The sequence below is a fragment of the Dermacentor andersoni genome, chromosome 11 (assembly GCF_023375885.2).
Source record: "Dermacentor andersoni chromosome 11, qqDerAnde1_hic_scaffold, whole genome shotgun sequence".
Lineage (NCBI taxonomy): Eukaryota > Metazoa > Arthropoda > Arachnida > Ixodida > Ixodidae > Dermacentor > Dermacentor andersoni.
In genome coordinates, this window is record NC_092824.1 from 102,864,620 (window position 1) to 102,888,612 (window position 23,993).

The window sequence follows — 23,993 nt, forward strand, 5'->3', positions numbered from 1 at the left end:
TGGTGGCAACTGAATACACTGTGCATATAACCACGCCCGGCGCAAAACCATCCGACCGTGTCACGTCGCGCATTTGCATAACGCGTCACGCGGGACAAAGCTGCGTTGCTTGTGCTACAACCTCACCACTTAGCTCTTTCGACAGTTGAAAGACGAGTGCTTCGGTTAGGCGTCTCGCCTTGTGAACGGCTAAGCGAGAACAATAGGCTTCTGTCGAACAGAACGAGCAGGATTTATCTGAGTTGCGTCGAGGCTTGAGTACACATAGTAAGAGGGACTTTCGACCGACGATCTGCAGAAGAAGCTTGCGCGAAGAGGTTATTCTTGAGCGACCGACCTTTGTGAGGAAGGGTACATACTTAAAAGCCAACCTTAAAGTATTATGACGGCGAATCAAACTTCGCCTGACTGGTGCGACATCTGTCATTTGCATTCGCGCTTGTCGAGCCGCATTCACAGACTTGCGGTGCTGCTGAGCTGAGCGCGAGGTCCAGCATGGGTTTGGTTCTGATGCCACGCGAATAGTAATGTTCTTAGCGTACGCAGGAATGGTTACGCGTACACTCAACGTGCGGGTTCGACACGAGGATCTCAAGGTTTTTGCAAAAGGAAAAGAAAAACGTCTTTGGCGGTCTTTCACTATAAATTAAAACATATAAGATTTCTAGATAAAGAAGGCAGAACATCAAATTGAAAACAGTCAGGTTTGAATTAACACCAAGAGAGTCTTTCACTATAAATTAAAGCATATAAGATTTCCAGATAAAGAAGGCAGAACATCAAATTGAAAACAGCCAGGTCTGCATTAACATAAGAGAAAATTATACTCGAGAAACCGAAAAGAAAAAGAAGAATAGAATTGAGAACATTCCGAAGACAAGAACGGTGGAATTCGGAAACGATGTTTACCAGCGCGATATAAGCACTACTATTGCCATTCTAATTATGAAGGCTCCAAAAGCACGTATTGATTTCGGCTAGCTAGCTTGTACACATACTGTTAAATATTACGAATATAAAAAAAAGAAGTCTTCTTAAAATTGGAAATCAATGACAAACTACCAAAAAGAAAGGATCGATGGTTTCGGGTTTACCGCCAAACAGGGGCGAGAGAGAGAAAACTTCAATCAATTTCCTTGCTCGAAGGGCAGATCACAAAATGGTGTATGCATCATGCAAAGACACTTCACAAACATTTATGTATTCCACATTAATGATTCCCCAGGAGCGGGTTTACTAACTACGCTTTCAAACGTTAAACATTATCTCGAGCGGAAAGTAGCACGAAGCTCCAAAGCTCCAAGGATTTCTAAGAAAGCATCGCAGCTGAGTAATTCATCCTGGTCCGGGGATCAAAACCGGGACCAGCGCTTTGGCTCCACTTCACTTTCCGGGCTAACCAGGAGATTAGCATACAGCAGCACGAGTGCGAATTAATCGGTCTCTCGAAGCGCAGTACCACAAAACACGGCAGATGTGTTCAATGAAAATCCATGAGGTGGAGGATAGGTGATGTACAAATCCACGTACCAGCGATAAAAAGATCTCGAAGGCTACGCTTTTGCAGACTACGCTTTTGCAGACTGCGCTTTTGCAGACTACGCTTTTGCAGACTACGCTTTTGCAGACTACGCTTTTGCAGACTACGCTTTTGCAGACTACGCTTTTGCAGACTACGCTTTTGTAGACTACGCTTTTGTAGACTACGCTTTTGCAGACTACGCTTTTGTAGACTACGCTTTTGTAGAGTATGCTTTTGTAGACTACGCTTTTGCACACTGCGTGCGTCAGATACGATTGCAAAGCCGGAGATACGTCACGAGTACCATGTTTTAGACACGACAAATTTCTCCACCTTGCGGATTTCCACAGAACAGACTCTTTTTCCTCCCACGGGGCCAAGCCTCGATGAAAGCACGCATAAAAGACAAAGGCAGCCGGGATTTGTTGGAGGATAAATTTATTTGCACGTTTGTGAGGTGTTCCATTCATGTTTCTTTATCACACCGTGTGCGTGTATATTTGTGTGTGTTCATCGGTAACAACATTTCACATATAGTATAGGCATGCACAGTAGATTCGTCGCGAGTCATTCGCGTACTACGCGCTTCGTCCGGTTATACACGGATTGCGGTTCTGCCGTTGACCCTTTCGATGTGCGGTGACTAGGCCAGGACAGTGTGTCGTCAGCGAATAAGCGGTTCAGCATTGTTTGAACCAGAATCCCTCAATCATAACAGTTCCGAATCTCCGCTTCCATCTGGCGGTACGCTGGGGTGCCTTTTTTGTGATGATATACAACTGACGCGCCACCACTAAGCGACAAGATGAAGCTCGTCGTCACCCATCGTCTTAGAGTGTCTGAAATTGCTAATCTGACTGAAAAATGTGGTGCTGATTGGTAACACCATTATACTACGCCTGCAGTGCATGCCAAGACCTTATTTCGTTGGTTTGCTCAAAAAGAGAACGTCTTATAGCCGTTTTTGTTTGTTTGTTTTTTGTCCACAGTTGGCGCGACAATCGCAGGCCTCCCACGTTGTAAGCCAAGTTTGAAACACGAGTCCAGCGGGAAGGTTGGCAACTGGTGTAACTGAAAAACTTTGGCCTAAACGTTTGCCCGTCGCGCTCACGAATTTCTGTAATCATGCAACCCGTCTTCGCTTCGAAACCCGTCACCTCCTGCAACAACGCTTTGGCGGACAGGCGCACCCCACGTAATTAACAACGGTCAAGTATGCATGTGTCCGTCGGGGCAGTTGGAGCCAGATTTTGTTTCTGCAATTTGTTTTTGTGAGCTCTCTTTAAACGGGACGGTATGTGTCATGTTGCACCGTTACGACAGCTGCCAGTCTGCACGCGCGTTCTTGGGCGCGTCTGCATTTTAACAGTGAACGTGCGCGTCTTGAAACCTCAGTAGTAGAACCCGGATGTGGGGGCTGAAGCGTGGGTAGGAAAAGTTATTGCAGGCCTCGTGTGCTCGGGCCCGAAAATCGTTGTCTCCTGCCCGTAATATATAGGCACAGTTTTTCGAGCACCAAGAGCAAAGGCAATCCGGGGAGTGTGACGTCGCGCTTGCGGCTGTCCAGACTTTAATAGAGAGCGACTTAACGAGAAGCGGCAAGCACGTCATCGGCATCAAACGAACATAGAAGAGTCGAACTAAGTTAACGTAGAGTGTATTCACAAATTACGTATTTCGTAAGTTCAGCCGAAGGTTCGTCTTAGCGTCTGCGAAAACTTGGTGCGCCGTTAAAAACGTCAAAATGACAGACAGATGGTGACGCTGTCTCGAGCCTCCCATACTGGGGCCTCGTGACATCGGCGATCTTAATGGCGGTGTCCATGATCGCACTACGCTCGCAATATTATTTTAAAAGAACTGTTTAACGGAGGCGAGCTGTGTTCATTTTGAATCAAACACGATTAAATACGCTCAAAATTTTACAATAACTAAGCCTAGGCACTTACGTATACGCTTGTTTTGCGCATGGGAAAAATAATACTGCGAGATCCGTAACGTCTTGCTGCCGTCATGAGCCCATGGCTCCGGTGCTAAGCTCCGAACGTTCAAGTTTAGTTTTATTTGGATAAGTTCTCTGCACAAGATTGATAGCAGTGCGCTGTCACATAGCACATATTCTTTTTTATACAAATTCCTTGCTTTTGCCACAGCAACGACAATACTAAAAGAGGCCGTTCCGCTCAACAAGCAACCCCGAAGTACTCTGCATACGTTCTTCCTACCTTGTACGCATTGTGCTTTGTTATTCGAGTACGCAGGCGAAGCTAGTTATTCGGACAACAATACTGTAGTCTGTCTGTTGATAATACTGAATGAATACTTTGCACGACCGTGCGTGTAACAGGGCGTTTTCATCGAATAGGAAAGTCAGTTTCAGACTGTTACTGGAGCAGACGAAATGTACGGAGTTCTGTTCCTACCTAGAACAGCCGTGATTGTGAAGTGAACGTGTCAGCACCTAACATACAGTGTACAATCGAGATTTGCACCGATGTTACGGCGTAATGGTAGAATACGTTAGCACTTGCGAAAAGCTTATCGAATCGATTTCGAGTTATCGGGCAGGTGGATGTACCGACAGTGCTAAAGTTTCGGTTCTTTAGACTCATTAATAACACGGATACACCACCAAGAAGAGTATAAGGTTAAAGAGCTTTACACCTGAATGTTCAGTGTCAAGTGTAAAGTGCACACAGTCAGCCTCACATTTAGGCCTGATGTACCTTTAGAGTGTTTTAGTTTCTTTTGCGCAGGAAGAGAGAACGCTTTTTGTCACATTTCTCGCACCTGCTCACTTGCGCTCTCTTCTTTAAGTGTCTCTCTTTATTTCGTGAATTTTTAGACCGTACATCCTTCAGATGACGTCTCTAGAAGCGGGCTTTATGTATTCGGAGAGATCGCGAGGTCGGCTGTGTACTTGAACGAAAGATTGCGCCTCGCGCTAACGAGCGAAGCGAGAGAGCTTTCACAGTTGTGCCTCACGGCTAACCTTAAGTTTTCTGGCACTAATACGTGGTCAAGGACCATAATACCTGTGTGCCTCATCCGGTTCAGCCACGCCGCTGCTCTAGTGCGACGGATTGTAGCAACCAACAGGCCTGCTACACCTCCACATCCTGCTATCACAGTCTGCTAACCATGCACTGCTTATTGCGCAGCGCGCTGCCCAAGCCAGCGCAAGTATACGCGGACGACACACTGGCCCGTAGCCCAGCCCCCGCAGGTCACAGCGGGAAAACGGGAGGCAATACTGAGACGGTCTCATCGAAGGCTCTGCGGGAGGCCATTCCTGGGGCGCCATGGCGCGCCTTCGAAATCAACGGTTTCGCTCGCTTATTCACCGCACGGCTCTCCATGCGACACTATGCACATCCCTCGCACAATCACGCTGACGCAGCATTCTCTGTCGATCCTTTCCGGGGATACTAACTTTTCTTTTTCTTTCGCGATGCAACCAAGGTCTAGCGATGCGCCCCGCTGTTGCGACGGGCATCATATAAACGCATTCGACAACCACACGACGTGAAAATAAGACCTGCAGTGCGCAGCCAAAACAATGCGCGCACTGAGCGCGATGTCCCCGAAAATGGCGACTGGAAAACTCGGCCGTTGAAGGGATTCAGCTGCGCCGTGGGTGTTAACAGTCCGCTCAAGAAATCGTTCCGGCTTTCCGTCATGTGGAACTACAAGATTTCTTTCCATTAAAAGTGGCCCTCGTTCCTCTTGGCAGTCCACAGTCGATCAGCTCTTCGACCGAGACGTCACCACCGAGGTTCTCCGTCGCTTCCTCAACTATTCGCTGTGTTTCGGCTCAGGTTGCGGCCGAAGGCGAAAGACGTCATCCGGTGCCCCTGCTGCGCGCTGGTTTTCGTGCCTTGGAGGCAGCCGGAGTTGAGAGAGTTCGTGAGGCCGACGGACATTCTAGGAAGCCCGACCCAAGCTCAAACGAGTAAGCGTCGATGACGCGTTCATAAGTCCCGCTCGAAGTCTCTATACTGGCTTCACTGCGATACGCCACCAGATCTGCCATGGCCGATGCTCAAACCGAGAAAGGGAGGGCGCGAAATATAGTAAAGGGTGAGTGGGGGCGGAGGGTGCGGGGAGTAATCGGCACATTTTACTGAGGTGGAGTTGTCGATCCTGAACCGCGTGACAGCAATGACATTTGGGTGAGTTAGTGCGACTTTGTATTTAAGATGTCTTCACATTAGACCGCGTCCGTGTGTTGTGTTCCTTTAGATGAACCGTACGACACACTCGCACACCTTGTCTGCCTTCTTTCTCCAACCCGTCGTCGCGTATAAGTAGGTTTCGCGTTCAACGAAGCGAAGTTCTCCCGCGTCAGAGAGAAATGGAACGCCACCATTAGTGCGGCGTTCGCGCACGTCCAACATCGGCAAGTACAGTGATGTTTATAGAAAGTGAATGAACGTACTAATAAGATCTTTCTTCGCAATGCCGTAGCTGCCAATCAGTAGCTACACATAGGAGTAGCAACAGGGCTACGTTCGTGAGAACGTCGGCTAGGTTTTCCCTATGTGCCAGAAATCAGGGCACGCGTATTCGTACGCCTTTACGTTCGTAAGTGCTCTTTGCCACTGTCGTGCAGCCCTTCCTCCGACAAGATGTCCACCATCGGGATTCGCTGACATTCGCTCTTGCGAACGATCCTAACGTAAGAACGTTTGGTGAATACGTTCCGAGGTTCGGCGAGCGACGCCACTACCACAGTGCGAGTCGCGCATCGCAGTGAAGCCAGCGTTCTCGATTTCGCGTACAAAAAAAAAGAAGGGGTCGCAGGCGCGTGGGCTTCGGCACGCCACGGATCCAAACGCGGCCCTCTCTCGAAAACAAAGAGGCACAGAACAGCGGGGCGTTGTTGGTGTGGCAATACTGCAACGGTGCGGCGGCGGCGGCGGATCGAGACGGTAAACAACAGCGAGAGCCTGTCTTCGTCGTCGTCGGGAGTCCCAGTGAGGGCGGGAGGAGGGCTCAGTCTGCTGCGCTCTTGTGGTGGTCGGCGGCGGTGGGCTGCTGGGGCGACCAGAGGCTGGCCAGTCGCTTGGCGTGCTCGGCCGCGGCCGAGGAGGCCGGCGGCGGCGGGGGAGGCGGCGGGAACAGGCCCGGGTAGGCGGGCACGGCTCCGAGCAGGCTCGCCGCCGTCACCGGGGGAGGCGGGGGAGGCGGCGGGTGCCGCCGGTAGTCCAGCGGAGGCGGCTCCTGCAGCAGCAGGTGGTCGAGCGCCTGGAGAACGTCGCCCCCGCAGCGGTCCAGCACGGCGGCCAGGGTCGACTGCGGCTGCCGTGGAAAGAGGAGGGACCGCGTCCGAGCCCGTAAGCTATCGGTGGACAAACCGGGCAGTATACTTCGGTGCCTATATATCAACAGAACTTGGATAACCAGACATTCTTCCACATAACCACATGTTCTTCTTAGATAACCACTGACATACATTGAATATATACATGTATACATATATATGAACAAGGAACGGTTCGATTCAGCGTTAATCACACCCATATCATGCCAACAGGCAGTGAAGTCAAGGAACTGGTTCCATAGAAGTAATTAACCGTGGTTGATACTGAAATGTAGAAAATAATGAGGGAAAGGCGAAATGAAAGTGGAGTGTGGGTTCGTCTCCCACCGGTGACAAGTTATCTTTTCGTCGACTTTCGTTAATATAAGCCTAGCAAGAAAAAGCCGACCAGCGGGTGAATCAATCTCTGTAGTCGCCATGCCCTAATTACACACTTGCTTTCAGAACATACTCTCGATCCCCGCCGCTCACCCTGCTAGGGAACAGCCTGGCCAGCGTGTCCAGCGGCGACCGGCGCTGCGACGAGCGCGTGTCCAGCGCCAGCGGCTGGTCGGGCGAGGGCGACCGGTCGCTGTCGTCGCAGCGCGCCCCGTCCTCGGTGGCCGACGAGGCCGGCGCCGGACTGCCGCTGCTCCCGCTCGGTTCCTCGGACGACGAGGCGTCCGACGGGGGCCCGCCGCTGCCGCCGCCTCGCTTCCAGTCTGGCGCTGAAAGGTTTGCACATACTTTCTCGTTCAATACTGTGCCCCCCAGGAATAGGCGCGGGTTAACCACATTACCAGCTTCAACAGTATCAAATAGAACACCCCCTAGCAGAACTTCTTGTTGGGCTAGTTGGTGCATGTTACTGAAGTACTAAAGCGCCAAGCAGACGACGCAAGGAGAGACACAAACGAGCACTCGTCCGTGTCTCTTCTTGTGTCGTCTGTTTGGCGCTTTAGTACTTCAGCAACACCCCTTAGAGCGGCCCCTAGTGAAAAAACCCCATGTGCCCTCTGTCTGAAATAATGCATGATCACAAAGGCTTCTGGGCGAAAACATTCACAGAAAGAGAGAGAGAGAAATGAGATGGAAAGGACAGGGTGTTGGTCTGGAAGAGGAAACACGGATGTTCCCATAAAGACCAAAAAAGACGATATATGATTATGACCGGGAACTTACGGGTATTTTTTCAACGGGCCAGTATGATGCAATGTGTATTCCGAGCGAGACAAAAGGGTCACAAGGAGATAAAGACGTAAGACAAGAAATAGTGGCCGCACAGGAGAAGCCTCGAGGCTGGAGTCAACGTTTCGAAAGGTGGAATTGTCTTCGCCAAGCCCCGACGTAATTAAGTCTTCTTATAGAAAAAAAAAGATGGCTCTAGAATGACGCTTCCCCTGTTCGGCCAGGGGAAGCGAACCAGAATATGATGCAGGCGTTTATAACAAGAACAAAGAAGTTTCAGGCAGAGCACACTTCAGACTCGGAAATAATGAACAAGAACACTGATATAACGCGTCAGTAAGCTAATGCAAGACACAGAAGACAGAAGGACTGCGATTCCATTAGAGACGAAAACAATCAGAAAAAGAATAAGCCCCGCAGTATTAAACCACGTCACAAAAATGGTTGCAATGGACTAAAAATAAAGTTTGCCTAACCTTTTAATACGTCAGCAGACCGACAATTATATCGACCCTGAGCTCGTTTACTGCGGACCACAGGTACATTTTCCGACTCGCCCATTCGTTCCTCCAATTTTCTGAAAAGCTCCCGCAATGCTGTTCAAAGTCCCCCCACTGGTACCCAACGATGACAACGCCGAAGATGAAGGCACGGCAACGACACCACGATGGTGTGACGACCATCACACCATGATAACTGGCACGAGAAGCGAGAAACATCGATGTCGTTATCCCTCCACCTAATGCTCGCGGGATTTAAAACCCAGTAACAAGACGTAACTGGGATCGCAGACAGCAGCAGAACTTTCGCCGTGATGTCAGTCATCCGGTTTCCATCCTCTTCAACCGATGTTTTGACACTTGATTCCCAAGCAAGGCTTCGACGAAATGCTGTGCTCTCTTGCAAGCTTGCTTTAACAAGAAACAGAAACTCATTGAAGAAAACTATACAAAAAAAAACTGTTGGAGAGTTTCGTTAACACTCTGAAGACAAACGCAGTACTGGTAATTAATCTTCTTATGTGACCAACTCATTGTTTTCAAAGCGGGGTTTTCTTTGCCTACTTTCCCGGGTTTCGCGTGGCTGCTGTAGAGTCGGTCGCTCTTTGGGGAGGTATATATATATATATATATACGCAGGTTATATAGAGATACCCGCGAAGTGGCTCACATAAACGTTCTTTGTTTACCATGTATGTCAAGCACTGTTCTACGTAACCAGAAAAACATCTTACATAAAATCTGTACATATCATTTTGGCTCACAGGCATCCCTAAAGCGCACCCATCCGTATGGAATGGTATGACTAATATTTAACAAATTTCATGGTTAACGTTATTTTAGTTTATTTAGCCACTCAAGTATGTGCCACTGCATGATTTCTTGGCCGATCCTCCAGAACGGGCATGTCCCACTACGGCTCCTACATAAGACAAAGATGTAATCTCGGCTAACAGCTTTGTCTACAGCACACAATTCTGTTAACAGAATGGTGAGTTATATTTCACAGATCATTTGACTAACCTTTCTTTTATAATTACCAATTCGGTATACGCCATTGGGAAGGTGCCCGTTCTAGGACAATCCTATGGGTATGCTCCACTGCGACCCGAGATGTACAGAATCCGTAAATGTTAACTGATACGTGCCGTACTTTTTTGCGCATACACCAATAGCAACAAACCAAACTAAACTAAACTTGTGAACCTGTCATCATCCAATTGTACGCATCACCGTTAGCTGTAAAGCTTTTAATCTACCACTTTACTTAAGCTCTGCTTCGTATAGATTCCGCAATGTGCGTTGGATCTCCATATTTCTCCTTACTCATTCAATGTTCAAGAGTGGTCGTACTCTGCTACTCGGCTCTGCTAATGGTACCAGTATTCTGCTAATGTAATGTAATGGTACAAGTACTCTGCCGTACCAGTACTCTGCTAATGGTACCAGAAAAAAAGTACAAGCGCTCTGTCAATGCATACGGAAACTTTTGAAATCGAACGCAACTTTTCGACAACCGGTTTCACTCGCCAAGAAAAATTCCCAAACCTCCGTTAGTTCTTGTCGAAGTGAACTAACGATAACCGAGAAAGGCCCCGATATCCGGCACAGAGGCCCGGATATACGGCGGTTCACCGCCACATTCCGGGCGCCATCAGCAAGGAACGCGCGCACGTGCGAAGCCATAACCTCGAACAGAAGCAACAGCGACAACGTGGTTCCGTTCACGGGCGCAATTACGCCATTCGCAACCGGATACTCGATTCCCTGCGAAGGTTCACCATCACATACACGCGCGCCCAGTGCGTCAGCGCCACGGGCCAATGGAACGAGAAAAAACAAAAAACGAAGAAAATGAAAACAGAAACAAGCGCGGGAATCATATTCTCCCGACACCTGCGGAGCGCACAAAAGCGCAGTAACGTCATATACGCGAGTCGGCTCACGTTATTGGAAACGCTTTTCTTTCACGCCTGTAACGCGCACCCTCGCTCGTTCCGCCGGAGCACTGAAGCCTGGCACAAAAGAAAGCTTCTCGCAGTCCTCACTGACGCGTGCACTGCCATGCAAAAAAAAAAAAAGGGGGGGGGGGGGGCACGTGCGGGCGCGGGACTTAATAACGAGGCGTTGGCTGCGACGAATAGCGGCGGCCAAGGACAGAAATTTAATAAGCGACATAGTTATCCGAGCTGCCGAGAATGTCAATAGGTGTCGCTCTTTGCCCGCGCTTGGAGAAACCTCGCGCACTCTATATATCCCTGGGCGAGCGTATTAAAAGAAGAGTCCACCCAGGAATGCGGCCCCTCTTCATAAGGAGGCGGTGAAATAAAGGGCTCGGGCGTGTTAAAGCTGTGACTGCCGCGTAGCGCCCTTCCCGACCCGCACCACCTCCTTTTTCTTTCCCCTTCGCCTTATATTCTCGTATAACAAACTGTCAGAAAGTTAGATGACGCAGTGTCGTAACGCTCGAGCCCTCCGCACGAGCCCCCGGATATTATGAGGCGTCGCATTCCGGACGTTCCCAGTAGCACCTCACCTCCTCCTTCCTCCTCCACTCCCCCCCCCCCCCCTCATTCAATACGTCGCAGCTCCATCGCCTTCTCAAACATCCACACCGGCTTCCCCAAGCCAGAGCCATTCCTCCTCGCCCATTCTTTCCTTCTTCAGCACTTTTACCCTCTCTATCTATCTCCTCTCTCTCGTGACATAGGGCCATTGTGGCAGGGGAGTCGCGAGAGATTAATGGGGGCTAGACCTGCGAGCGCCTTCACCCGCCGCCACCACCGCCACACCCCCTCTCTTGCGGCCTCGCCGCGAGAGTCGCGGCTTCGCCGCATTGCTCTGCCGTAATAGAAGAAAGCGCGCTTGCCAGCGCGCCTCGCGTACGTGTGTGCTTCCGTGCCTAAGCTCACTCTCTCCTTGTCGGACTGGCTTTCCGTCTCCCAGCCCCCAGCACTTGTACGCCTGCCCCTATTTCCCTTTCTGTTCTTTTTCTCTTCTTCTTTCACCTTGCAACGTTTGTGCTGGTTTCTAGCGCGCAAGCCTTTTTTTTTCCTACGGGAACCCTTTTGTGAGCTGCAGCGGTCTCTCCTTTTCCTCGGTCACACATGTCCGAGAAGCCAGGCACTTAGGAAGCTCTATCCCTTTCGTTCTTTCATCCTCTTTCTCTCGCTGACGTCTTATACAGCACGACGTACAAATTCCCTGGCTGCTCGCTGCTGCTAGCCGCGATGGTGGCTTCCTCGTCGGCCCTGTTGTTCCCGTTGTTGTCCTCGTCCCAACGAGCTATAGTGGTTCCCCATCTCACGTCCTCCAACTTCGCGGCCTTTTGCATTCCGCTCCTTTAAAGATTGGCGTGTAGCGGCGGCGACTAAATGGAGAAGGACACGCGTTCCGCGTTTTTATTTCCCGGCTTTCTCCCCGTCGTCGTACATATAGGAGCCCCTTTTGTCGTGCTTCCCCTCATATCGACTCGGAGAGGCCGCCGTGTTCAACGGCTTGCACCCTGTGCATTCCTGAACAATACATTTGCGCTTCCGCGTCTTTCTCCATCTTTTTCTGTTTCTAACATATTTTTTTTTCGTCTCCAGCATGTAACCTCGCAGGGCGCGTTACTCCTGACGTCAGAATCGTCAATGTCAAATCTAACCTCCCTAGGTCAGATCCCTGTTATATTACGATTCGTCTCGATGAGATAAATTTTGTTGATGCAATTGACAAAATTGACTGGACAGTTATAGCTGCCAAACAAAATCCAGAAGAAGCATTTCAGTTATTTTCTTTATCTTTAAAAGATGTTCATGCTAACACTGTAACTGATAAGTGCAAAAAAAAAAAAATAATTGCCGCGGCACAGTCCTTGGATCACTAATGGGCTAATTGTGAGCACGAGGAAAAAAGAAAACATGTATAGTAAGACTAAAGAAAACCTTTCAGCGTTAATTTAATGTTACGCTATAAGAAATATTGAAACATCTTGAGCAATTTATTCACAAAGTCAAAAAGGCAATATTACGGAAATGAATTCGTGAAAAATAAGTTTCAACCAGAAAAACAATGGCGACTTATTAACAATTTTTTTGCGTGTACCGCATTTTGACAGTTCCATTAAAAAGTAATTTACAGTAATGTAACTATAACTGACCCGTCTAGCATTGCCCGTGTGTTCAGTAACCACTTTTAATTAATATATAGTAATACCAATGTTTCCTCTGACTATCATGCAAGCCGATGCCACCAATCTTTCTGTTTCCAACTTAAAAAACATAAGTCTTGATAGAATTTCCGCATTTAATTTAAAGCTTTTCGCTCCGACTATTTCTGATGCTCTCAGTAATTTCATTAACCTTATGTTCAAAACTGGTATATTCCCTAGATGTCCGAAAAGAAGCCTAAGGTAAATCCTGTTCACTAAAAGGGTGACGAAGCTCAAATCTCTAATTATTGTTCTATATGTATTTTATGTTCAGTCAGTAAACTTGAGAAAAAGTTATTACTTAACCGTATTAACAGCTACCTTCACAAATTTGGCTTGCTGAAACCTTGTCAGTTCTGTTTTCGTTCAGGAAACTTGACTAACTTGGCTTTGCTAACATCGACTGATTATATGAGACATTTACTTGATATCGGATACTTCATTGGCTCGGTTTTTTAGACTTAACTAAAGCATTTAATACAATAAAGCGTAATGCTTTACTTGCCAAACAGCAGCGTAGTGGAATTTCTGGTCCAGCACTTCATATGTTAAATAGTTATCTATTTTAATCGTGAATTAACAGTGTACGCAGACGGGGCTTTCTCTGAAAGCAAAATTATGAACCAAGGAGTGCCTCCAAACTCAATTTTAACACCACTATTATTTTGCGTTTGTGTGAATGATTTATTCGACTGCCTTAATTATACACTACCTATACTATACGCGGACGATACGACTGCCGCCCTCTCAGATAAACCATTACTTTCGCTAACTTTGAAACTAAACAGCGACCTGTTTTAAAATTACTGATTGGTGTAATGGCACTTTTCTAAGTATAAACCCTACGAAAACGCAACTCAAGATACGTATTTACGTAAGTTACCTTGCTCTCCGACCATAGTCCTCAATGGGCGTAACATTCCTTCCTCCACTTGTGTGTCCTGCCTCGGCATCAAATTAGATCCCAACCTTAAGTTTACTAGCCACATTGTGCACATCTAACCAAAAAACAGCATTTGGCATTAGAGCGCTACTCAAATCACGTGCGTTTTTCTCCAAAGAAGCATTATTGCCATCATACTTCGTTTTCATTTTTTTTTTTAATTATGGGGTTTTACGTGCCGAAACCACCTTCTGACTATGAGGCATGCCGAGTGGAGGGCTCCGGAAATTTTGACCACCTGGGGTTCTTTCGTGCACCTGAATCTAAGTACACTGGTGTTTTTCAAATTTCGCCCTCCATCGAAATGCGGCCGCCGTGACCGGGATTCGATCCCACGCTCTAGTGCTTAGAACCACAACAGCATAGCCACTAAGCAACCAAGGCGGGTTGATGAAACGGACTGGCGAAGCGCTTTTTCAACTATACCGCGAGATGGTAAGGAAAATGCAGAATGCCGTATCGACCACGCTGCAAGCAAGCACTGTGTTAGGCACACAAGAACGGTCTTGATCACACTACACATCAGAAGGCGGCACCTTCGTCCCCGAACATGAAGATGCTGCTTTGAACATCTGAGTGTGGTACTTATATCTCAACTATTATTTTTTTCGAGTTCGTAACATATAAATAGCCGACTCGAAAAGCGGTTACGTCCGTGAGCTTTCTTCGGTTCTCAGAAAGATACGTGCCATCCGAAGGCTTGGTGGATCCATGCACCTTTGCGAATTGCAGACATCTGTCAAGTAAAAGCAATTTTCGCTCACGATTTATAGCTGCGTCACCTTACTAAGCTCAGGCACAACATCCCCGCAATATTAACCCCTTCCCCTTGTCTCATCCGTTACTTGGACCGGCGCACAAAGATCGGTATATCCCCGACACATTTATTACCGACAACCGCAGCCTCTATGGGGGCCACAAAAAACGTATAGGGGCAAAAGGGCAATATGGAGGGCCCACCGTTTTTACGATGATATGTGGGGCACGCGCCCTCGTGACATAGGAACGCAATGACCTCCCCCCCCCCCCGCCATCCCCTCCCGCTCCACGCAAGCATCCCCTACCCCCCACCCCCATCATCACTTTCGTCGATGACTCTCAGCGACCATTCCAGCAGGGCGAGTGCAGTTTGAAAAATTGCTCTCGAATCTCTGTGCCCCAGTCGAAAGGCTTTCAAGGTCAGCGACCTCAAATTCATTAAAGCCTCCCCGTCCTGATGGGCACACGAGGCGTTGTTGATGCCTACGCCGTTAAGTGTACAGTTACAGGACACAAAGATCCTTAGAACAAATCCTTGGCTTACGTATTACAGTTGATACAGTTGAACGCTACTTGGACTCCGAGAGAGACTTTCAATAACAAGCAATATGTCATTAAAAGCTAAAATTAATCATTCGGAATGTCGGGCCAGAACGGCGACCAAGGACAGGAGGAGTTTACTGCGTGCAGTGTTGCAAACACGCTGCTCTGGGTAGCAGTCTACGTTAAACGCACACGCTTGTCAGCAAACACAAAACCCGAAATCCCCTTCGCCTTATATTCTCGTATAACAAACTGTCAGAAAGTTAGATGACGCGTGGTTCACAACATGCATGTTCACAAAAAAACGCACACGCTTGTCAACAAACACAAAACACGAAATCGGTATGAAAACATACCGGCAGGTGACATATCTTAAGTAACAATATTCATTGGGATGGCCGGGATAATGTACTAACTACACCCAAATTATTTTTCTTTTGCTTTTAATCAATGGTTTTAGCGGTATACTCCGCCTTTACGTTATCACTGGGATATGCCGGTCGTGAGAAAAGTTTACAACTGAGCGGAAAAAAATCGAGCTATGTTATGAGAGCCCAACAGAGCCCAGCAGTACAGCGCAGAAATCCCACAGAAATAGCGTGCATGTTTACTCTACTTCTAAGAAAATTGAACATTATCGACAGTATGATAAATCGGTAAGCCGACGAAGCACAAGAGCCACTGGAGGGAAATTGAAGAAGCCTTCGACAGGCGGAAGTGATATATACCATAGACTTGATAAGTCTGTAGATTATAACGACGACGATCATGCTGCACGAAATCGTGTCACGTCGGTTATCATCGACGACATAATTGCTACCGTCATCTACTTGCTGCCACCTTTGATTAGGCCACTTAAGGGGGAGACTGATCGATGGATCCTGCATTGCTTGTGTTAAATGTGCTCGCAAACAAAACAAAGCGGAGGCTTCACCTTGACGCGATAAAAATACATTTCAATAGGAGCACGTATCACTTTTTCATGCCCTCGTCATGATATACCAAGACACTGACTGAACTCGTCACTAATGGCATCAGATCGTCGACCATTAAGCTTCAAGGGGTTATTGGGCTTGCAGCAATAAATAGCCAAGAAAAAGCCGGAGTTAATAGCAATGAAGTATTTTTTATTGAGGACAGCAAGATTGTTGGTATTTATTAACGCATGTAACAAGTGTTTTGTTCATGAGAGGATTCTTTAATTGTACTGTCGTCTTGTGTGTTTGTGACGTTGTAGTATTTGTTCGCATTGTCGCTTTGAGAGCTTCCTTGTAATAACGCTGTGTTGTTTTAATTTATATGTTGTAATTTCTTTGTGCATTCCCCATCTTTCTAAGTCGTTCATCTAAACGAAGCATGTGCACAGGTGTACAAAGCTATAGGTATTAATGCAACACCCATTAATCAATTCAAGGAGTAGCCGAAGCCGTAGTAGTGCGCGAACATCTACCGTGTTTCCAAAAATCTTTTTTTTTAAGGACGTCACAAAGTCCATGTGTTCCCAACGCTATCCCGTCGACCCAAGTCCACCTTCGAAAAACGATTGAAACTTCTCGGTGCGTTACCGTAATTTAAGTCGTTCTGGCGTGTACATATGTAGGGGCATCAGAAAGTGCATGCTAAAGGCATGAGTAGTTACTCATGCCCCTACTTCCTTCAGAGCGTGTCACAGAGGTCTTTGCTCTCTCGAGTGCAAAACTCCCTTCCACAGCAATGCGCCTGATCGAAGGTGGTGGTGTCTTGGTGCCCACACAGAGACGTCCGTTCCATGACCAGTGCGGGGAAGCCTCTGAAGCCACGGTTCAAGCAAACCGTGCTCCCGCGAAAGGCACGCACATTCCTGCGTCCATACAAGGTTGTCTGACTTGCAGACGCGCAAGGAGGCAACAAACGTTTATAGAACACCGCTTCTTCGAATACACGCGCGTTTGCCCTTGTGTCCGCGCAGAAGCGTGGCGACTTGTCCAAAAAGGAAGTATAAAGAATAAATAAACGCCCTACTGAACACGCTGATTCTGTGGCAGGCACGGTCACCCTTGTGCCTGCACACAAAGCGCGGTGACCTGTACGGCGAAGGAGAAAAAGGGAGGACAACGCGAGACGTGAGGTCATTCGGGAAAGAACCACGCGCACTGCGCGTGCGCACAGAGTCCTGCGTGCGGAACCGGACAGCCGTCTTCGTCTTCGCTTATAGCACGCAAGAAGACTAACGAAAACGCAGTGTCGTCGCCCGTCGGACTGGATCGTCTCTATCGAAGAACGAGCGGCGCAGAATGGGGAACGCAGCCGTAGGGAATCGGGAGGCCACGGAGAAGGAAACGGGGACGTACAATGGGAGGCCTCTGTATCGGCCGGGTTAATCCAGTTGACGCGGCCATTCTTCCGCAGACACCTGGGGCGCCCCCTGGGTGGCGTTGGTGAAAGAGGAGTGGGGGAGGAGGAGGGGTTACCTAAATGGAGTGGCGCACAATGAACAGGCCCAGCGCCGTCATTGTAGCCCCAATCCCAACCCCCCGCCAGGGATGGGGGATGCGCTTGATCATTGTCGCCCAGAGGCTCTGCGGTGTCGGGTTGCGCCGACACGCCTGTTGAACGCGCTACTACGTATAGGTCCGGCGCCTGCCACACTGTCGCGCATTTCGGGGGCACTGCCGTACACGAGGTATATAGTCCTGGGACGCCGAGAATCGAAGCCACCACGGTTGCGTTTTTTTTTCTTTTTAATTTTTTTCTTCAGCAGACAGACACGGCGCCGTCGGTTGTGCGTTGTCTTTGTCTGCATTATGTATTTCGCTTTGTACGAGGAGGGACATGTCGCTCGCGCCTGCCGTGTTTGTTCAGATCGCCCTGCTTCCTTCAAGGAAGAAGAGCAAAGGCGGGGAAGAAGGCCAGAGACAGTTACTAGCTTTTTTGGACAACTCACCGTTTTCTTGCTCTTCTTTCACGTCTGTCCTTTCTTTGGCTGCGTTAGTAGAGCTGTCAAAACGTTAAGTGACGAAAAATAAGCCCAAATTCGCGTCCTTTTTAGCGAGACTCCTTCAGTGTTGCTTATCGGCTGTCCCGCATCTTTCATTTTCTTTCTTATTTTTTCATCTTGCGATGGCTTTATTGCGGTCCTTATCACGTTTGTTTACTTTTGCTGTTGTTACTATTGTAGAGCTCAGATGATTCAGACAAGCTGCATTGTCCGCTGCACATGCAGGCACGATTCCGCTACATTCTTCGCTATCTCTTCGGGAATAAACGTGAACACGCAGACGCCCGCTGTCCACAGGGAGTTCCCAAGCAAGGAGCAGTACAATGGGCATTCGAAGAATGCGCAACGCAGTTGTACCATTTTAAGCGCATTTTCGTCAACGTTTTAAGAGTTTCTTGACGGCAGTTTCTTAACACGTACATACCTGCGCACGTTCTGCCATTTCAATTAAGTGTTTCAGCGTGCATCCCCGACGTTCTGACGGGTTGGCAATAGCCGTGTTGGTTCGATTGATTGATTGATTGATTCATTCATTCATTCATTCATTCATTCATTCATCGATTCATTCATCGATTCATTCATCGATTGATTGATTCATCGATTCATTCATCGATTGATTGATTCATCGATTCATTCATCGATTGATTCATCGATTGATTCATCGATTGATTCATCGATTGATTCATCGATTGATTCATCGATTGATTGATTGATTGATTGATTGATTGATTGATTGATTGATTGATTGATTGATTGATTGATTGATTGATTGATTGATTGATTGATTGATTGATTGATTGATTGATTGAAAACATTTGTCTAAAGTAAAGAGGATTGTGTGCATGTGCGTTCACCTCCGCTTCAGGAGTGGGTCAAAGATCACAAGATGACATTCGTGAGGGCATACAGCGGGGTAATACACCAGGCTGCTGCCACAGCGCACAACACCCTTCTTTCCTAAGACCAAGAGAAGCGCGACCACGATTCCTGGACCTAACATCAAATGCAAGCGAGGACGCTATTAATTCACCAATTCATCTAAACATCGGAGACTAGCGAGTGTCAACGCCCTGGAGAACTTGAAACTGCTCGCACGGGCATGAGAGATCACACAGAGCTGAAGGGTGCTCCGTTTGTTCGTGACACGGACAATCAACAACGTACGATTCCGTATTGCCGCACCGGGTGTTGCACTTGTAACTCAAATTTCGAGGAACTTGATTGCTGACTTGTTGTTATAGAGCCATGCAATTCTCTGCTGACCCTTTTGATATACATTACTGTGGTAACCGCTACGTGTTTGTTCCAGTTTCGATGCCCATGTCCGTAAATATTGGCAGGAAACTATCATCGTCGAGCTGTTGTGGCAAGGACTAATTAAGATAAATATGCAATATTCGGAAAAGTTGAAGGCCCCACACGTTCTCCGGGAAAACACCACTCATGTAGTCGTCCTTTGCCGTCGTCGCGCCAAGTTTTTGAGAAATTAATAAGTTCCAGTCGGCCACGCACCGCAATTTATTTAATCAACATGTTCTTCCTAAATCTCTCTCTCTTTCTCTCGCTAGCTTTTCCCGCTGATTTTCAATTCACATCTCTTCACTGACTTTCACAATACCCAAGGACATTTTCCATTGCGTGCGTAACATCTATTTTTTTCTCGCACAACAAAGTTTACACTCCCAAGCACAACCATTTCACCCTCACCAGCTTAATTAAGCCCATTACAGGAAGAAAGCCTGGAAAGTTACTCCACACACTTCCCACGTACCGACACACGGTAAGGGATCCAAGCCAAGCACCCCGCAGCCTTCCAATTTTCTCATATCACGCACTACGTCTCGTTCAACCAGCAGTGGTTGTATTTTATTTCCGTTGGTATCGATTGTGCACCGGTTTCCGCAGAGTGGTTCGTATGCTAAATCGGTTCTCCGGGACAATTAACGCCGGTACGCAGAGAACGTGTCACTATTACCAAACGGCACCGCCAATTCTAGTCCCTAGACACGAAAGGCTTTGTTCGGTGGTTATCTATTCTGCCTCCCACGACATGTAAGTGATCAATCGGACAGCAGTGCCAATGAGGTGTATTGATTGGTGAAAGAGCAAGATAAATCGGACACTTTCGGTCTTATTTGAGAACCAGACGTTCTGAAATACGACCACACCTACATGGCCTCCACTGGCCAACAGCAGTTTATTTCTTTTTCTTCTTTGTAGATGTCTACCGAAGTGTCATCTGCACAAGACGTTAAATCTTTTAAGCTATTAGAGTGTCTACGTGACATTTTTATGTCAGTCATGCACGTAATCCTTCATATGGTTTCCCATATTTCGTGAGTATGTGAAAAAGGCTCGCAACTGTACCATATGCGACGCTGTTCGGTTTGATGATTTTTCATGCCCTGTCATGCGAAATTTACTACCGTGTTACTACTCTGTGTTTAAAAGCGCCTCCCGAACTGTCACCAGCAGACATCTATAAATCGTGTAAGCTATTGCTAGTCTACAATGACGCTTTCATGTCGGTTCTGTTCCTCAGCGAGTACTCATACTACGCAGCTACACTATGTCACACGTGATGCCGGTCGCCTGACGCCATTTCAGGACATACGTCTGTGAAACATGCTAAAATTTTCCAGTTCTACATGTTTATAAACGCTCACAACATTTCGCTACTAAAATCATGCATGATAAGGTATGGCCCTGCTGCCGCGGTATATTATCGTCCGTGAGTTCCGTGAATCAATCCTCAAGCGCTGTTTGTTCCACTCGGCCACACATGTAGTTGCACTTGAAGCATTTTTTCCCACTCAGAGTTGGTTCTACTTAACTCACAACAGCACGAACTCAGCTTCAGGATAACGTAAACTATGTCATGAAACAAAATAATTGCCTTCGAATATCACGAAACATGAAAGGGCGACGTGGAAGCATCTAGTTGGAGCGCCCAATAAAATGCTTGCGAGTTTTCGCTAAATGTGCACCTCAAATTAAACATCGCCGATACCGCTAACATGTCAACATGTTAGCATCGTGTTAAAACAGCTCAAAACCGCAGCGCCATTATGGTGCCTGGTGAAATTGGTTCGGATCGAAGTACACTTACCTATTTCTAACACGCGTGAATGAAATCTTTGCGTGCCAGAGTAAGTTCCCACAGCAGCGATGTAATCTTGCAACAGCTACTGCTGCTTCATTGCCACGAGGGAATGTTCGCGCAGCTCGACAACTATAGTACAAGCTACTCTGGTCGAACGCAACTTGGCGACATGTTGACAACTTGACAAGATGATGGCCAAGTCCCGGAATCCCGGTGTGTACACGGTGGTCGTAGGACTTGCCCAGACCAAACGTTAATCAATCTCGCAAACGTCCCTCAAGGCTTCCCTGTTAGTATTACCTCGCGGCTGTCGGGACCTCGTGACTCCGGAGCAAACTCACTACTCCCTGCTCTCCTATCGTCTGCGCATGTAATCTTTCATGGAGAGCCTGGTATCCCATGTCAGGGTCGTCCTGGAGCACTGGACTGCGCTCTGCCCCTTTCATTGCCCTACAGTGCAGCGAATGCTACGAGCGGCTACAATGGCTCCCCCATGGATTGTCCGCCTCTGATCGCACTCCATGCGACGCCGACTGAATTGAACTGTCACAAAAGGATTAATAGCTCACAATGAGCGTGTTCCACTCGCTTCTCTGTAACAAGCAGCCGGCTCTCGCTACTGATTGGCTGATACCAGTCTTTTGGTGGCGACAAGAATTGGGAAGCTTTCCAATATCAATAAACAAACTAATGCATTAGGCATTCAGTTTAGGGAAGTTGGTACACAAGAGTTTCCTTACAGCATGGCTCATTACATATTTTCTGTCAGCAGCAAGCTTGATCCTAACTTTTGTTCAGAATCAGAATCGGTTTTGTTGTGATGGTTGGAAAGATTACAGAATGTTATTATACAGAAGAAGGTCCCGAAGTCAAAGACTGCAATGGGACCCCCTTTACAAACTAAACGCAATAAAGCACAAATTACAGCAGTTTAACAAATCGTTAACAAGGAAGAACTACAGGTCTTAGTATGAATATCATAATTAAATATTTAAATGTGAATAAATAAGAGGCATATAACAAAGCACTATAGAATAATCTCGTTGAACAATAATGAATTAGCAGTATAAATGACTTGACGTACAAAGCATAATTGGCGAACTCGCATACAAATGCATGACAAGGGGCATCCAACGCCAATCGCTTCCAGTAACATTACAGCCGTGTTTATATACATGCAGGTGTGGACCAAGATGATTGAATTTACAGCAAGGGAAAGCAAACCGGATGAACATCAACAAGATCAACCTGCCAGACGACTCAATAAGGTGACTTGAGCTCACCGAGAACTGGATCCGACCTGTTATCTCTTCTTCCAAAAAGAGGCTGGGTGTTGAATTTCAGGTATCAACAGAACAAATAACCTGCATCAGGCGTTCAAAAACCTGCAACAAATCGGCTCCTTCGTTGTACGGCACGAATTTAGTGAGATAAGACGTTAAACAAAGAAACCCTTATTCCTCGCTCTCTCTCTCTCTCTCCCTGTCTCTCTTTACCCGTTGGCAACGTTATAAGAGAGCCTCTCTGTAACGAAGCACCACGGGTCACGTGGTCAGGTGCGGCGACCAGCCGGAGCCGGTTCCGAGTCGTAACTGCGATGCAAGCGTACCCGACACGTGTTCCAGCCGGCGCCGATCGATGCCTCGCCCCGGGCGGTCCCTCCCGGGAAGCCACTTACGAGCTCGAGACTACCGCGTTCTCGCGGCCAGAACCGGCGGGACAACGGAGCGCGCACTGCGGATGGCGATCCTGTTGTCCAAGTCGCCACGGCTCCACTGATTATATCGCTACAACAAGCGCTCGGCGTTTTCTGTCAAAGCTTCTCGAAACACGGGGGTTTACGCAAGACTCATTTTCCTATATATTCAGTTGCAACGGAAAGCGTTCACCTTTCCTGCGGGACTATGACACAGGAAAGGAAAGAGAGGTGCGAAATGACTGGCTAATTTGGTGAGTGCAAGTGCTATAACATTTGATGAGCACAGGTATCATCATAAGAGAATGCGTCTCATGCCATTGATATGAGCAAAGCGAGAAAGGTACTACTTTTAGCGCACCATTATAAATTTAAGTTGCTTGCAATAGTAGGAATCATTCAAAATTATTACTTTATTCAGGTCACGAATAGCGTAGAGAGCACGAATTAACATTTATATATGTCGTATAGTGCACTTTTACAGTCTTAGCCAATCACATATTGTCTTGAAGTGTTAGAGGCAGTCAACCGGCTGCCGGCAGTCGCCAGCTGGCGTTGACACTTTTTCGATATATAGGCTCGCTATTCCGTACTGTATATTGTCTTTATTCACCGAACTCGCTAATTTAAAATGTTTGTGATCACATCTCAATACATTTACTGCAATGCCTGTTCGCACAACGGTTTCATGGGCCGTTGTCTCTACACCATTCCCCGCTGCTGCATGCGTGCACGATACATGAAAAACACGAAGACACAACAGCGTCGCATCGCATCCGTACGCGCTGCGTCATGGTGTTGCTCGCAGTCCACTATGCTGCGGTTGCGCGTGGCTCTGCACAGACTCGGTTTCGATGGCGATCGAATCACACCTGCGGAACGCGATCCGCTCCAACGAGAATAGGGTCGGCACAATCATTTATGAGCGAGTTTAAGCGTGAATGAATGCCGGCGATGCGCGCCAACGAGAATAAAGTCGGCACAACCATTTATGAGTGAGTTTATGAGTGAGTTTGAGTGTGAGTGAATGCCGGCGAGTGCGGTGTGTCAAACGGAAAACGCACTCCCCGTGAGTATGGGTGAACGTGAGTCCGAGCGAGCGCGCGGCCGAACAAAATATGTGCTTGTGACTGCAAGCGATTGTGGTTGGAGACGGTGAGCACATAGCAGGGGCGGGAGAACACGTGACAACGTTAACGTTGGTAATCTTCCCAGCCAATGACTGCCGCTCTTTAGAAGAGACGAATTAACGCCTATGGCCGGCA

The 23,993-nt window shown here is 47.7% G+C and overlaps 1 protein-coding gene across 1 annotated transcript in view; it reads right to left on the minus strand.

The window, feature by feature from the left end:
• Positions 1-1,943: 1,943 nt before the first annotated feature.
• The window catches only part of LOC126539184 (uncharacterized), a 53,634-nt gene continuing 31,584 nt past the window's right edge, over positions 1,944-23,993 (minus strand). Inside the window, exons 3-4 of the mRNA XM_072285372.1 lie at positions 7,317-7,552; positions 1,944-6,823 (exon numbers count right to left, since the gene is read on the minus strand). Of these exons, the coding sequence (XP_072141473.1) occupies positions 6,518-6,823; positions 7,317-7,552 (542 nt within the window). The 3' untranslated portion in view covers positions 1,944-6,517. The remainder of the gene's footprint in view (positions 6,824-7,316; positions 7,553-23,993) is intronic.